Source organism: Artemia franciscana, chromosome 12 (assembly GCF_032884065.1).
Source record: "Artemia franciscana chromosome 12, ASM3288406v1, whole genome shotgun sequence".
NCBI lineage: Eukaryota > Metazoa > Arthropoda > Branchiopoda > Anostraca > Artemiidae > Artemia > Artemia franciscana.
Genome location: NC_088874.1, coordinates 25173522 through 25190850, shown reverse-complemented (window position 1 = coordinate 25190850; position 17329 = coordinate 25173522). Strand labels below are relative to the sequence as shown.

At 35.8% G+C, this 17329-nt stretch overlaps 1 protein-coding gene across 3 annotated transcripts in view; it reads left to right on the top strand.

Annotated features, from left to right (window-relative positions):
* Positions 1-17329, top strand: part of LOC136033912 (group 3 secretory phospholipase A2-like) — a 91941-nt gene that overhangs the window by 68594 nt on the left and 6018 nt on the right. For all 3 annotated transcript variants that reach the window (XM_065714927.1, XM_065714928.1, XM_065714926.1), the window contains 2 exons: positions 3655-3790; positions 11383-11627. In XM_065714927.1, the coding sequence (XP_065570999.1) occupies positions 3655-3790; positions 11383-11627 (381 nt within the window). The remainder of the gene's footprint in view (positions 1-3654; positions 3791-11382; positions 11628-17329) is intronic.

Below are 17329 nucleotides of genomic sequence, written 5' to 3'. Positions count from 1 at the left end.
ATTTATTTAGTGATTTTACTTTCTGGCAAAAAATTTGAATTAACTTGATGATGACAGGCACAGGTCCTGTCGAAATTATCGTTAGAAAAAAAATCAATCACCTGACATCCATAGCTTAGGTAAGCTTATTACCTTCTATCATCATTATGTATGAAAGTCAGGTTGGCCTTAGAGAATATATTGAAAATAGTCGGTTTCCCCTCAAAAATTGTAATCTCCTTTTGAAAATTATATTTAGTTGAATAGGCTTAATTTCTCTTCTATTTTGTAATTTTGTAGGAAGTGACTTGCAGACTACATAACATATGTATTTCGCTTTACTTTACTAGAACTTTACTAGAACAGAATTCGCGTAATTTCTCAGTTTATAACCAATGCTATAAAGAAAGAAAACGATCAAAAATGTGTTGTTGTTTTTTTTAAGGCCAAACGAGAACAGGAAAAAAAAAAGTAAGACACAGCGGATATTTCGAAAGGACAACCGCCTCTCTTCTTCAGCGCGAACAAAATAATGTAATCAAGGAAAATGCCGAAGAAACAAGAGCTAAGAGCTCATATGGCACTTGTGACGAGGTCGGAAGAGCCAAGAGCTCATATGGTATGAGCTCTAGCAAAATTCTAAGAATCAATAGATTGATTTAAAAGGAAAATCAGAGGCTTAATACCGGTCAGGATTTAAAATAAGCGCTCTGAGACACGAGGTCCTTCTAAATACCAATGTTCATTAAGATCCAATCATAAGTTAAGAATACCTCAATTTTTCTAATTTTTCTTCTCCCTTCAGCCCCCAGATGGTCGAATCAGGGAAAACGACTTTAACAAGTCAATTTGTACAGCTCCCTGACACGCCTACCAATTTTCATCGTCTTAGCACGTCCAGAAGCACCAAACTCGCCAAAGCACTGAACTCCACCATTTAACTCCCCCAAAGAGAGCGGATCCAGTGCGATTACTTCAATCACGTATCTACGACATTTATACGCGTTTTCCAAGATTTCTGGTCTCCCCCTCCAACTCCCCCCAATGTCAACAGATTTGGTCGGGATTTGAAACAAGAGCTCTGAGACATGAGTTCCTTCTAAATATCAAATTTCATTAAGATCCAATCACCCGTTCTCAAGTCAAAAACACCTCAATTTGTTTAATATTTCCAAATTAACAACCCCCAGCTCCCCCAAAGAGAACGGATCCGTACCAATTATGTCAATCACGCATTTATAACTTGTGCTTATTTCTTCTCATCCAGTTTCATCCCAATCTCTCCACTATAAGCGTTTTCCAATATTTCCGGTTTCCAAAATTTCTTTTTCCCCCTCCAACCCTCCCCAGATCCGATTCGAATCGAAAATGGAGCATCTGAGACATAAGATTCTTCTATATGTCAAGTTTTATTAAGATCCGATCACCCATTCGTAAGATACCTTGATTTTCACGTTTTCCAAGAATTCTGGCTTCCCCGTCCAACTCGCTTCAATGTCACCGGATCTGGTCGGAATTTAAAATGACAGTTCTAAAGCAAAAGATTGTTCTAGATATCAAATTTCATTGAGATCTGATCACCCGTTCGTAAGTTACAAATACCTCATTTTTCTAATTTTTCCGAATTACTCCCCCCCCCCTGCAACTCCACCAACGAGAGCAGATCCGGTCCGGTTATGTCAGTCACGTATCTTGGACTTGTGCTTATTCTTCCCACCACGTTTCATCCTGATCTCTCCGCTTTAAGCGTTTTCCAAGATTTCTGGTCCCCCCCTAATGACACTGGATCCGGTCGGGATTTAAAATAAGAGATCTGAGTTTTGAGGTCCTTCTAAATATGAAATTTCATTAAGATACGATCACTCTTTCGTAAGTTAAAAGTACCTCATTTTCTCTAATTTTTCTGAATTAACCCTCCCCCCCAACTCCCCCAAACAGAGCAGATCCGTTCTGATTAAGTTAATTTCGTATCTAGGACTTCTGCTTATTTTTCCCACCAAGTTTCATCCCGATCCCTCCACTCTAAGCGTTTTCCAAGATTTTAGGCTTCCCCCCTCCAACTCCTCCCAGTGTCGTCGGATCTGGTCGGGATTTAAAACAAGAGCTCTGAGACACTATATCCTTCCAAACATCAAATTTCAGTAAGAACCCATCACCTGATCGTAAGTTAAAAATTAAATAAAAAAAACAAATTTTTTTAAATGAAAGTAAGGAGCAACATTAAAACTTAAAACGAACAGAAATTACTCCGTAGATGAAAGGGGCTTTTCCTCCTCAATGGCCCGCTCTTTACGCTAAAGTTTGACTCTTTCTCTTAAATCTATTTTTAAAACATTAAGAAACTATTGAGCCGGGTCGCTCCTTACTACAGTTCGTTACCACGAACTGTTTGATGCTTCATTTTTTCTATTTTTTCCGAATTAACCTGTCAAAACCTCTATTTTTGATCGTTATCTTTCTTTATATTATGGCAGGCCAATGTGGTTTGAGAAATTATCTTCCATAACTAATACCAACAGTTATGGAATTTGGTGCTTGTTAAATATTCCGACCATACTCAAGAAGTGAAGTTAGATTAATCTTAATGAAATGTTGTAAAACATGATGAAAATATAATAATTTAGTAACAAAATTATGGAAACTACAGCAGAGAATTATGGAAAGTAGGCCACCTACAACGCATTATACTAGATATATAACCTAACCAAAATACTACCTCTATTAAAGATTTAATTAAAATATACCTGCATTTTAGTTTATCTCTCTCAGGCTAAGCTGGTTATCTCCGAGTGCATACTGAGATACAGAGAAAAACCGGTTTATTACAGAAAGAAAACAAAGTGAGGTCGGGATATTTAACAAGTATCTTTTCTCCCTCTTTTTTTGTTTATACAAATTTTTTGTTTATATTATATGTTATATGTATTACCGTCCTTCTGGGAATGTTTCTAATATGATCTCTGTCATAGTTGATGCTAAGGGAGTAACTCGTCAAAAAGTTACTTGCACTAATAGTCTTCCTTAGTAAAATTTTTGGTACGAAGATCGACCAGAAAGTTTCATCTGGTGATAAGTTACCGTAGGATGAGCTGCTAGGAGAAGTAATCATAAGAAAGGTAACTCAAAAACTCCTTTAAAAAGGACTTTGGTCTGTCCATATGGTATGTTGAATTAAAGATAAAGGTTGCAAAGACAAGCAGCATAAAACTTTCGACTGACGCAACGAATCTTGTTACAAAAAGAAACAAACTTGAGTTCAACCATCTCTTTCTTGTTGAAGAATAAAAAACGATTACAAACTTTTTCATTCTTCTTTAACCTTCGTTGGAGACTTGCCTGGCACGGTTGTGTTATTCTATGGGGGAGAGGGGTGTAACTTAATAACAAAACAATAGGTAATTTTATTTCTATGGCAAAACGGGTGTTTTTGTGATATGAAAAACTCTTGAAAATCCTTAAAAATTTTCAAATATTGGGGGGGGGGGTATGGTCATGAAGCTCACTCTCCCTGCATATATATCCCCTTCTAACACGAGCCTTCACTTTAGCAGAATTATTTGAAGAGATTAATGTCTCCTCCCTTTGTTTTTCTGTGGTATTTCAGAATTTTGAAGACCTGGTAGGTTATACACCTTTCATGTTTTCTTATATTAATTGTTTATTATAATCATTCAGGGTTGGTGCAGTTCTTTGGCAAGTAACGGATGGTGAAAAATTCATCCAACTTATTTATAACGGAGACAGATTGTTACAAGATTGCGAATACTTGAAGGATCGCCAAACCGTATCTCAGTTCAGTAAAACTTTCGAGGTGAGATTATCATACTATATATGTATATATATATATATATATATATATATATATATATATATATATATATCCCTATATAATCCAACGTAATCAATTTTCAAATATATATATATATATATATATATATATATATATATATATATATATATATATATATATATATATATATATATATATATATATATATATATATATATATATATATATATATATATATATATAGTAACAAGTGTAGTTACAATACTTCTGCGGTTTAACAGTCTCTCACGCTAGGTATTCATAAAAGACGGTAATTTTTGGCATACGACTTTTGTGTGTGAATTCCAGCTGGTAAGTTTGATTAAGCGTGAATTTTTCCCAAGTCTTCCTACAAAGGTCCTCGAAAAAAAGACTCCTTTGACTACCCATCCATAGGGGTATATTAATAGAACATTTTTAAAAGTACATAAATGGGACGTTTTGACAATTATTTCTTAAACATGGTTTTGTCAGTAGGAGAAACAAATTATGTAGCTCTGAACCGAAAATGAAGTGGGCAGAACGTTCAACCACAACACTGTTTTTCATCGAGAAATATGAAATTCAATTGCCGAACGAAAATTTTTATCATAGCTTTATTCGAAATTTGAAAAGCTGGGAGATGTGGAGTCTACTTTGTGGAGTATGAGAAGTCAAAAATCAGAATTACAATATACGGGTAATTGTGAATTTGAACACTTTATCACACCTAATTACAGGAAAATTCTAATTACACCCCTTTAAACGAAAGGTGATAAGAATGAATATAGTAATTCTAGAGGCCAGAATTTCAATTTGGTTGGAAGTAAATTGCTTTGCATGATGATGCCTATTAGACAAAGAAAGGATATAGATTAAGTTTTAACAGAAGGACAGCGTCGTTTTGTTCCTGAATTAGTGATTTTGTCGGTTTTTATGTCAATAGAAGTAAAAAAAATCTGGTGAATATTTTGGCATAATCAAATCTTAAAGCTGACAATTATTTTTTTTAATAATTCCAAAATAATTATAAAACCTGTTTCGGGTTTGCATTCTAGATTGCTATGCTTGACATTGTTGTTGTTGGGTATCAAAAAATAGAGCAAAAAATTTTCTATTCATCAATAAGAAGCTTTTTTCTATAATATATACCTCCTGGCTGCAGTCCCTTCAAATACTTTACATATTTGTGTTCCGAAATCAAAATTTCCCCTCAAAAGGTTAGATTGAGCTGTAATCGGAGCATCTAAGAATGCAAAAATTACACCAAGGGGCTAACCACTCGGATTGTTCAGGAGCGATTCAGTCAAGCATTATTTAGTTCTAACCTGTTTAAACAGAGTCTAGAGAAGAAGTAAGGTGCAGACCCCAAACTGCCGGTTAATGAATATATAAGAAAATTGTATTGTATAAATAATTAAGGATAAGCTGCGTCTAATCCTAGAGATAAATTGAACACAGCACAAGGGCCGAATAAGAAGCGATGGTTTTATTTTAAAAATAATATGAAAAAAACTTCGTTTTCTTAAAGAGTTAAAGAGGCTGCGTCCAAAGTCGAACCTTAAAACGTACAGGAATTAGGAGAGGCAGTTGGGGGGGCTGCCGCCCCCCAAATCCCCCGCTTTTAAAGACTCTTTTGTACAGGTTTTTTGTTGTGGGGGGACTTCATTGTTACTAATTACTAGTTTCGGCGCAATGGTTCTCCTGTCCTCTTGTGTTTAACATTTTTCGAAGTTATTCCATTATTCATTCATTTCAATTTTTTGTTAATTAAAAGAGGGCTTTTCCGAAGCCAAGAGCGGGGGGCAACAAAAAACCTGTACAAAAGAGTCTTTAAAAGCGGGGGGTTTGGGGGGCGGCAGCCCCCCAACTGCCTCTCCTAATTCCTGTACGTTTTAAGGTTCGACTTTGGACGCAGCCTCTTTAACTCTTTAAGAAAACGAAGTTTTTTTCATATTATTTCTGTACGTTTTTCTACAATCCATGGGGGATGTAATTTAATAATTCCTGTACTCCTTGTAGAGGAATTAGGAGAGGAAGTTTTGTGAAAAAAAACCGCCCGTAAGGGACTTGAACCCTTGACCAGAGGATTAAAAGTCCCACGCTCTACCGACTGAGCTAATCACTTGCATTTGTGTAAATATAACTTCTCAATAAATTTTAAAAATTTCAAATTAACATGGGCTCTTATGGAGAGAAATGCGTTAATTAAGTAGCTAATGCGTGGTTTCTGGAAAACAGGGAAGGAGGTATCAGATCGAGCTGAAATTTCGCGGATAAGCTCCTGGGCCGTAGGGGACCTTAACTTGTGAATTTCAGCCCGATCGGACAACGTTAAAAGGGGGGGGGGGGTTGGGGGGTCGAAACTTTCGGGGGGCTAAGATTTTCCTACGAAACTTTCAAGGGCACTTACTCGAAGAATTCCGCATCGAATGAGTCTTCGTACACCCAGATCCGATGTCGGATGTGACCTGTAGGCGTCGAGAAAAAAAAAGAAAATGAATTTTAAGTGGCTATGCGTGGTTTCTGGAAAACAGGGAAGGAGTTATCGGATCGAGCTGAAATTTCGCGGATAAGCTCCTGGGCCCTAGGGGACCTTAACTTGTGAATTTCAGCCCGATAAATAATTTCAGCCAACGTTAAAGGGGGGCTGGGGTTGACGGGTCGAAACTTTCGGCCAGATTTTCCCCATGAAGGAAAAGTTGGAGGGGGATGAAATTTTGCAGGTTTCTTAGTTGGAGCTCGGGCTACGAAATGCATCCCTCCCCATCCCTCTGCGACCACTGGAACCGAAGATCGCTTAACATTGTCGTGTGTCGCCTCTTTATAGAGGCATGAGTGTGCCTCCTTGATAGAACGTGTCAATCAAATTTTGATTCTTTGATTAATTAAATAAAAAAAAAACAAGTTTTTTTAACTGAAAGTAAGGAGCGACATTAAAACTTAAAACGAACTGAAATTACTCCGTATATGAAACGGGTTTTCCCCTCCGCAATCCCTCGCTCTTTACGCTAAAGCTTGAATCTTTGCTACAATTCTAATTTTTAAAACAATTAGAAACTTTAGCGTAAAGAGCGGGGGACTGCGGAGGGGAAAACCTGTTTCATATACGGAGTAATTTCAGTTCGTTTTAAGTTTTAATGTCGCTCCTTACTTTCAGTTAAAAAAACTTGTTTTTTTTTATTTAATTTCTGAACGTCTTTTAGTTAATCCATGTTTTGATTTCGGCTCTCCGCAGATGAATAATTAAAGCGAAATTTGCATATTTATTTATTTGGCTAAATGGCTTTCCCATAGTTTTGATCGAATGATTTTGAGAAAAAAGGAGGGGAAGAAGGCCCAGTTGCTCTCCAATTTTTTGGGTACTTAAAAAGGCAACTAGAACTTTTAATTTGTACGAACCTTTTCATTAGTAAAAGATATACGTAACTTACGAATTAGCTTACGTAACAAACTTCTATGTTCGTATGTTTTTATTACGTATATGAGAAGGTTCGCCCACTCATCAATACCTCGTCAATAACTCTTTGCATTAAAGCTTAAATTTTGTCCCCTGAATCACAAAGGCCATAGAATAAATAGTTGAAATCACTAAAAATCTTTTAGCGTAAAGAGTGAGGTATTAGGAGGAGGTGAACCCCTTATATGCGTAATATTTTCTGTTCGTTTTAAGTTTTAATGCTACTCCATGCTTCCAGTTGAAAAAAACTTTTTCATATTTATTTTATCATTGTTTTTTTTTTAAATAATGCTAGAAAATGCTGCGCCCCCTTTATGGAAATCTTCTTCCTCCATGGAAAATTTCCCCCACATAGCCCCCTCTTCTCAACCCCCACCCCCTCCCAACCAAAAAACCCCCCTGAAAACGTCTCTGCATTTCCCAATAACCATTAATGTATACAAACACTGGTCAAAATTTGCAACTTGCAGCCCCTCCCACGGGGACTGTGGGGGAGTAAGTCGTCCCAAAAGACATAGTTATAAGGTTTTTCGACTATGCTGAATAAAATGGCTATCTCAGAATTTTGATCCGACTACTTTGGGAAAAAAATGAGCGTGGGAGGGGGCCTAGGTGCCCTCCGATTTTTTTGGTCACTTAAAAAGGGCACTAGAACTTTTCATTTCCGTTTGAATGAGCCCTCTCGCAAAATTCTAGGACCACTGGGTCGATACGATCACCCCTGGGAAAAAAAAAAAAAAAAAAAAAAAAAAACAAAAAAAAAAATAAACACCCATCCGTGATTTGTCTCCTGGCAAAAAATACAAAATTCCACATTTTTGTAGATAGGATCTTGGAACTTGTACAATAGGGTTCTCTGATACGCTGAATCTGATGGTGTGATTTTCATTAAGATTCTATGACTTTTAGGGGGTGTTTCACCCTATTTTCTAAAATAGGGCAGATTTTCTCAGGCTCGTAACTTTTGATGGGTAAGACTAAACTTGATGAAACTTATATATTTAAAATCAGCATTAAAATGTGATTCTTTTGATGTAACTATTGGTATCAAAATTCCGTTTTTTAGAGTTTTGGTTACTATTGAGCCGGGTCGCTCCTTACTACAGTTCGTTACCACGAACTGTTTGATCTTAGAAAAGTGCCTGAATGCTTACAATCCTTTCTTCCTGAGTTTTGTAGACTGCAAATCGGATTTTGGTGTGCTGATGGAAAAGTAATGACGATGATCGTATTCTTAAATGGCATACCAAATGAGTGCACCGAAATAATTAATGCAATGCATGAGGGTAATATTGCTGTGGTTAAGAATGGTGTGAGAGATTCTGTGTGAAATCAGTTGTGAAGTAGGGCTGCATTTTATCTCCGTTTATATTGATTACTTTGAACGGCTTTGTCCTAAGGGACGCATCAAAGGCTAATTGGGGAAAGAGGAGTAATTGGGGAGACGAATTTCCCTAAACTCAAACTATTGAGATGATTTAAGTGTCTTTAGTGAAATTTGCTGCAAAAATAACGAACCTCGGGGTGTTTTGAGGATTTAGGTTGCAAGATCAGACTTAAAAATTAATGCTAAGAAAACTTTATTTATGTCGCATAAATTCGAATAAATCAGAATGAAATAATCTAAACTTGATAAACAAGTCGCATAATGCATTTTAGTATATCGCATTCGAGTTAACCCCGAATCAGCGCTAGCTAAATCTCGGCATTTGTAATATCACATTGTGAATGAACTTAAGTAACCAAAGAAAAAAGTCTATCCTTGGCGTCTATTGAGTATTATGGTAACTTAACATTACCGCATAAGGAAATATTATTTAAATTATATATACAAAATAGCTTACGCCTTATTACTAGTTTTTTGGAACAGTCAAGCACCAATTCACATACGTAAGGTCCTTTAACCTATGTTTTAAACCGAATAGTGTAAAGTCATTGTTAGCCTGAAAATATGGTCAAAGCAAAAAAGCCCCTTAATTTAACTATCAAAGTTAAACAGATGTAGAAACATTCATTCCAAAAAATCACATGCTAATGTTGAACATGTGTAAGACCATGTACCAAACACCATATTCAAGAAAGAATGTCAACACTGATACGCTTTATCTATAAAATTGTTTTCAACTCTGAACCAATAGGTCAGTTAACCTCAAGTTGCATGGATCCTTTGCTCGATTACACAAACAGTTGAAAATGGAGCTTTTGAAACTAGTTTTTTTTATTGCATTTAAAAAAAAACCTAAAAGACATTTTTTATTCAAACGATTTGTAGTCAATAACTATAAAGAACAAATCATATTTTTCAGTTGTTTTTTTTTTTTTGCTTAAAATGTATGTCTTGTAGCTAAGCGTCTTTTGAGTTGCAACAAAGAACTTTCAAATACAAGTGGAATCGCATCAGAAAACTTCAACAATTTATAGTTATTGTGAATATTTTTTTCGTGTTTTAGCCCCCTAAACACGTAAATATATATGTATCAAAACATATATTGAATGGGCTACAGGCCTGGGTTCCAATTTACAAAACAAAGTCTTATAAGAAGATCGGAATCCAAGTAATTTTTAATTACTATAAAGAGATTTCGTGTGATTTTGCGTTTATATCTGCTATTTTTCGCCACTCTCACATTTTACTAATTGCTGTTCACTTTAGTAAGATGAGTCTACGTCTAGACAGTTTTTGGGCAGATGCTTTTCAATCTTTTAGATCGCCATTAAACTTGAGCTGTTGAATTTGGATCACTGCAGTCTGGTAAATGATGAATAAAATTTTTAATTTACTGACTAGGCTTAGATGTCATAATTGTATGCCAGTGAGAAAGGCTTCGGTAAATATTACCCGACTTATTTGTGCTAATAATTTTTGACGCCAGAACCCAAGGCCGTATCCAGGGGTTACGGGGTTTGAACCCTCCCAGAATGTTTGTCTAACTCATAAAAACGTAGCAAAAATACATATATGCAATTTTTTGGACAGTTTAGATTTCTTATATAATAAATAAGTACCATGGATTTTAAACTCTATGTACGATTTTCATACATTTAAACGTCCTAATGGCAAAAGTTCATTAGTAGTAGTAGGAGACAAGTCGTGGACCGAAAATTATTAACTCATTCACAAATGGAGTATAAGGCATCTTCCAAATTATAGGAGTGGCTGGACAAAACATAAGACCTTACTCGTGCTTTTTGTGAGAAACCCTGAATAAGGGGAAATTGGTTTGCCTAAGTTTAGTATAGTTCGTCAGAACTGTTCCTTAGGTTATTGTTTTAATGCCGGATAAAAAAAAAAAAAGAAAAAAAAATTCTAGATGAAAGTGATTTCTCGTATTGGCCAAGCCCTCAATAAAAGTAAGAGTGTTCCTAGAGATTTAATAACTAGACTAGAAGACCAATAGATTCAACATTTGGGTCGAAGCACAAGTACTTTGACTAGTTATTTTTCTATAGAAGTGTTAAAAAGACTTGGTGAAAAATATTATTTCAAGTTAAATTTACCAATTAAATATACTAGGATTTGGATTCATGTGCGAGCTAATTGTCTACCACTCTTAACAAATTGGAGATATCTTAATTTTCCAAATAGACTAAAAATTTGCCCACTATTTAGTATTTTGGGGCATGGATTGAGAAATTTTCTTTTTGGCTGCAATGATTGGCAAATCTAAGGGGAGTTTTGTTTAATGTTGGAAATGATTAGCTACTATTGGGGATCCTTAAATGAACGTCTCTCGGGTGTATAGTGGCAATAGGCAATTTTATTTTGATTAAAGGCTCGAAAAACGGAAGTTTTCATTTATTTGTATCCACCTATTTGTTATGCTTAATTGTATCAATTTTGTATATGACTCTGTCAGCTTTGAAATAACAATGAATTGCCATTAATCATGGTTCAATAATTGAATTGGAAGCTTACGAAAAAGAAAGACAACTTTAATCAGCAGAGGATTCATTTGGCATGTATATATGTGTGCATTTGGCTGTCTAAAACGTACGCAGTAGTTAAACGGTTATTGAAGTACATCCCTTAAATGTGTTGCTTGGGAAATATAACCCTCAGCCCTCAAACGATTATAGGTCTTTTGCTTACCTCTTAGTCATTAAACATCTGGTGATTTAGAGTTCATGTTTTCAGTATGACATTAATCTATTGATGAACTCGTCCACCCCTGAGTCTTCAACTGCATCGAATTTTCGAAATGTGACCGTTCAGACTTTCAATACAACCAACAATTTGCCTCTGGAAATTCAGCAGATCACAAATTACAAGAAGCTTAGACAAGATTGCAGGACATTGCACAAGGAAATGAAAGCTATATATAATAAGAAGAAAAATGGAACAAATATTGAAAAGGATGAAGCCGAAACTGAGCTCGTAAGGTATGGTATAGTACGTATTAAGCTTAATTTTTAGGCATTCAGCTTATGTTTAGGGTCTTGCTTCGCCTGAGATTGAGCTAACCGTAAAATGTGTTAAAATGACCAGCTTTATCCTTAGCTCTGGAAGGGTTCTTTATATATCAGGGGCATATCAAAATTAAATGTGCAAAACAAACTTAAAATATAAAGTGCTTATCTAAGCGCTATTTTAGCTATCTGCAACAATTTCGGTTAGTAAGCGAAAAATGGCCACAATTTGTCCATGTGTTAGCCATGGCACGAGGCTGACTATCATGGTCTTTTAGTATACCATACAGGTGGCATTTTCTCGTTGGTATTGCTGTCAATTTTACTGATCGACAGTTTGTTTTTACCAACTAAGATCGACGGGTAGGTGAAAATCGGCAACACCATAATAAAATCGATAAGGCTTCGGTAAAATTGCTGTGCTTTATTCCATAATTTTAGCATTCCGTTTTTTTTAGTTTTATTTTCTTTTATTTGTGTTTGACCATAAATATCATCTATCAGAAAAATTGGCTCCAATTTTCCATGCTTATAATATTGCTACTGGAGCTATTTAATGCTAGTATTTTTCTTGCGCATATGGAACTTGAAACTTTAGGATGCTATTTATTTCGATAGTGTGAATTCACACTGTGTTTGGATGATATCATTTTTAGGTAATTGCATGTTTTTTATTGAATCTTACGATAAATTCAGTATTCCTTGCCTATTTCATGAAGTAAGTGTGATGAAATTGGAAACCGCGTCAGTCTTATTGCGTCTTTCATAACATCGTCATGATGTAAAGGTGTTTTAGGCTGTCTACACACTAATTTGAAATGCTGTCAATACTTCTTAATTGCTGTATGTTACATAATTATATAACATGCACCATATGCACACATTCGGAGTTTTTGCTGAATAAGAATTATTTCTGACTTTTACACAATGGATACAGAAAGTGAATTCTTCATATACAATTTACTATTTTTGTCTGTTAAAAAGTCGAATGGTAAAACTAAACGTATACTGTAAAATCGAGTATAGAGAGCCAGTTTTTAATTGATTCGTTATTCAACGGCTTACCTGAATTACTTCAACGCGACCGTTGAATTGTCATGGCGCATAAACTTGCTACAAATAACGGATGGTATCTGGCAAAAGGCCCGTGTTCGAACCAAAACGTAGCCTGAATTATACCAGGAATTATACCTGTCAAACCAGGTCTAATTCCTCCCCCTCTCCATATTTTTGCGCAGCTCAGTTAAATATATATTGGTAATCAAGGTAACAATTTGCTAATCTTTCCTCATTTGACCATTTTCATTGTAACAAGTTCAAATAATGGCTTAACTTAGTTAATTGATTCTTTTCTATTACTTTTGCGCTGCAACAGTCGGACTAAACGGGCAGTTTTAATGCCTGGAACAAAGTGGTGTGGAACAGGGCATCGCGCTTCTCGGTTTGCAGATCTTGGTTTAGCTTTTAAAGCTGATCGCTGCTGCCGAGATCATGACTACTGCTCGTTTGTCATACCACCCAACACTCGTCGGTATGGGTACCGGAACAAGGGACCTTTTACTATGTCATACTGTGATTGTGATCAGAGGTATTTTAATGTTAGATGTTGTATGTAAAGCGGCTCAAAGCAGTAAAGCATGTGTTGCCATCTTTCAAATTGGTAACTGGACGTACTTGTGTAAAAAGCATCCAATCCGAATAAAACAAGAAACTGAAGGGATTCTTGACACTTTAACACGGATTTTATTGAGATTAATACTACCAGCACCACCCGTGGTATAGCACTACAAGATTTAATTTTAAAAGCGTGAGTGCCAATAACCGCATCTGCACAGATGGAAGATGCCCCTAAATTGACCTAAATAACTTACAGAGAAATTAAAAGAATTCTAACATATAAACATGATTTTGTATTCCCCCCCCCCCTCTTGCTGAATCTATTAAGCCTTTGCCTATAGGCAAGAGTACAAACACGTCAGGCAATTTCTTGAGGAACGGAGTTCCCCATAGCTCTCCCTGCCCCTGTATGCGTGAGAGTTCCTCACTGGTGTATCCAGGGGGGCTACTGGTTTTAACCTCCCCCCTCCCCCTATTATTTTATCCGAACCATACATTTTTTCGTAAAATATAGGTAGAAAGACCATTTCTCGTAAGAAAAGTAAAAATGCTTCTCTAACTCTTAAATTGGTTTTACAAGTACATATAAAATAACATCACGTCCCCGAATAGAAAACAATTTTATATCCTCCTCTCCCCGCCCCCGAACAAAATTCTGGATGCGGCTGAAGTCCAATAACTCAAATGAATAAACATCCACGTGGTTTTAATGAGAGACATTAGATGGCGTTGATTTTTTTACACGGGAAACCAAATCGAGTTCCCATGGCTTTTGATCCAACTCACTAAAAGCAGCGAGGCTGAATTTTTAGATGTGCAATAAGTATTTTTCTTATTTCTATGTCTCGTTATAAAGTGGTTTAAAACGTTCGAACTAAGTTTGTTGCAAAAGTCCTTTCGAGAGCTCTACCGTCGGGAGGCATAAAAGATGTTTATTAATTAAGACCAAATTTTGCATGTGAGCATAGTCAATAGGAACACTGACTTATTTCTCAAAATTTGTTGGTTTTTTTTGTAGTTTTATTCAGATATGTTATTCATGTTTATGGAGCAAATTTTTGACAAGGGCTTATGCTTTATGCTTTGTGATGGACATTCGTAGAAATTTTTTATACAAATTTAAGGATTATATGCTTATTTCTTAAGCAAAATCATATTTTGAGTGAATCTCAAAATTTCACCCATATTTTTTTTTATTATTCTTATAATTCGATCTTTTTTGTGCTTTTTCTGGATTTGTATCTTCAGTTTTTTCTAGGTAATTTTACAGGGAAATTTGGGTTTTCTAATAATAAAAAAGAGGCAGACAATGTGGACTAGAGTAAACGAAAATACATTATCTTACGCAACGGAAATTGTTTAGGAGAATGGATAAACTAATGCAAATGTTTTGGGTTTTCGATTGTTATTAACTAGCAGTTGTTTTCCCACATTACTTTTTTTGGCTTCAAAATAAGAGAAAAATAAAAATGATATAAAAGGGCAGATTCTGACTATTTCTGTGTACTAGAAATGAAGTCATCTTGGAAGGAATAAAATTGCTAAATATTGTGAGAATCAATTATGACTCAATAAAACCGATCCTGTTTCTTGAGCATATCGTGTATAACGCGTTTACTAGGACGCGCAGTAAATAATATTTTGATCAAAGATGTTAAATAGTGTCTTAATTACACTAGCCGAACCCTCCTCGACTTCTCAATCGTTTTTTTTTTTCGAAGCACGGCAGTTTTGTAAATGATTTTTGTCTCATTTATGCTCAAAATTGATGATACTCAGAAAAATTAGAATTTGTCCTAGACAAGTTCATAGCTTCTTGTGAATGAGTCACCCCATTTTATTGCTTTCAACAAAAATTTTAAAATAATCGTAATAAAATAGTAAGAAAAAATTAATCTTTCGTTATAGAAGAACACGTTTTTTATGCTTTAAAATTGAAATTCGTTATTTTTTTAACGAATTAAGTGATTGTAAAGCTATGTTATGATGATGAGGGATATGGATGCTTTTTACATAATTATGCTCAACTAAATTGAAGATTATCGTTTGTGCTTCGAAGCTTGGATACTTCATATTTTGATATAGTCCCCATAGATAGGAAGTTTATGTTTGCACCTTTGAAATTCATTTGGACTAAAATAGAAGTGTATAAGCTTTTTTATATTTGTTCCTCCTTTTTCTTCTTTTTTCTTTTTTATGTGTTCCTTTTGGAGAGACGAATGGGCATCTTTTGTTCATTTTACCTTGATATTAAAAAATACATAACAAATTTTTTTTATTGTTATTGTTGGTGCAGAAGAAGGGTTTAGTGCGATAACTGTTTGAGACTTTAATATGTTGAAGTTAATGAAATGGCTTAAAGCTCTCAAGCATGGGCGCTCCAAAAAGTGGATGAAGTTTTGCTAGATGTTTTCCAGAGAAATCGCCTACGGATTGTTCTGGGTACACGGATGACTGACCGTATTTCAAACAGTAGGCTCTAAAAAAAAAGTATGGTTCAATCCCACTTTCTAGGGCTATAATGATAGAATGGTTGAGATGGCTAGGACACCTTCTGCGGATGAAGGATGGCAAATTGCCGAAGATTATTTTTTTCGGCCAACCGTCTAGGGCTAAACGGAAAGCAGGTCGTTCTCGTTTGGGACGGGAGGATGTCATAAAGAAAGACTTAAAGGAAATGGAAACTTCCTAGGAGGGTGTAAAGAGGGGGGTTTTGAATAGATTGGGATGGAAGAGGAGCGTGCGTAGTTTTCTTGGCCTCAGGCGGCTTGGTGCTACAGTGAGTTGTTAATAGTAGTAGTAGTTTAAAGCTATTATTATTTCTATACAGTGTATATCCTGGCCGAGTGGGTTGGTGCGCTGGATTCGGGATCCCTTGTCTGGGAGGACGCGGGTTCGAATCCCAGTGTACCCAATTCTTCAGTTTGGGACGGGGGTCAGTGGCGTGACTGTGTAAGCTTAGCCAGAGTCGACCCAGCTCTAAATGGGTACCTGGAGAAATCTGGGGAAGGTAAACAGGAAGGGTGTGCGAAAGCACAGGATGGCCGGCCCCCAACCCCCCATTGCACTTCCTGGCTGAAGGGCCAAGAAACGGATATCAGCACAGCCGGTACGGACTGTAAAGTCTAATGCCGTATCCTTTACCTTTATTATTTCTATAACAAATGGTAATCATTAAAAGCTGATATCATTATTTGTCAAAGTACCATTGCTGTCTTTATGAGGAAAATTTAATTTTTGATGTTTGGTAATTCGCTATCGTGGGTCAAAAAAGTTTACCTTTCGAATTATTCTGGTGGGATTAACTTGCTTTGCCAGTTTACGTATTGTCAGATTCGTAAAACTGAAAGTGGATAGTATTTACTAAGCTTATTTGATTTTTCTTCCTTTGAATTTTGATGAATCGCTTTTTTCTTAATTTATCTATGGTATAAATATGATAGTATCAGAAATGTATGATTTTTCTCAGGAGGAGGTGGGCAAATAAAATGACGAACTATATGGGACATTGTAAGACATGTTGAAAGAGATCGTAAAAAAAATTCATTGGAATCAATTTTTAGTGAGCAAATACAATACGTTATTTTGTTACACGACTCTATGTTTTACCAATTTGAAAGATAATTGTAAATGACTGAGGTCAGTATACCATTGTGACTTCTGAGATTTAAGAAGGTCTAAATTTTCATCCAATGAGCTGTCGTAGCTGATAGGAAAAAATGTCACCCCATGATCGTCATTTTCTGAAAATCCCTTTGCTTTATTTTCTTCGCTAGGACAAGAACTACTCACCAAATAGTAGGTGATAAATATAAACCATAACTGGCTTTAGGTGGTGGTAGTGGGGGGGGGGGGTGATTCATCTAAAAAATGTATTACTATTTCTAGTGGAGGGGGAATTTTCCTACCAGGTATGTGGGTGTAAAGTCAATTGAACATATGAAGGAATGAATAATCATTCTTTAGTTTTCTTAAAAGAGCTTTTTATTCTATTTAAATGGCCTTGCGATTCAGGAGTCATTCTTAAAGAATTGGGAAAAAAATTCAAACCGTAGCAT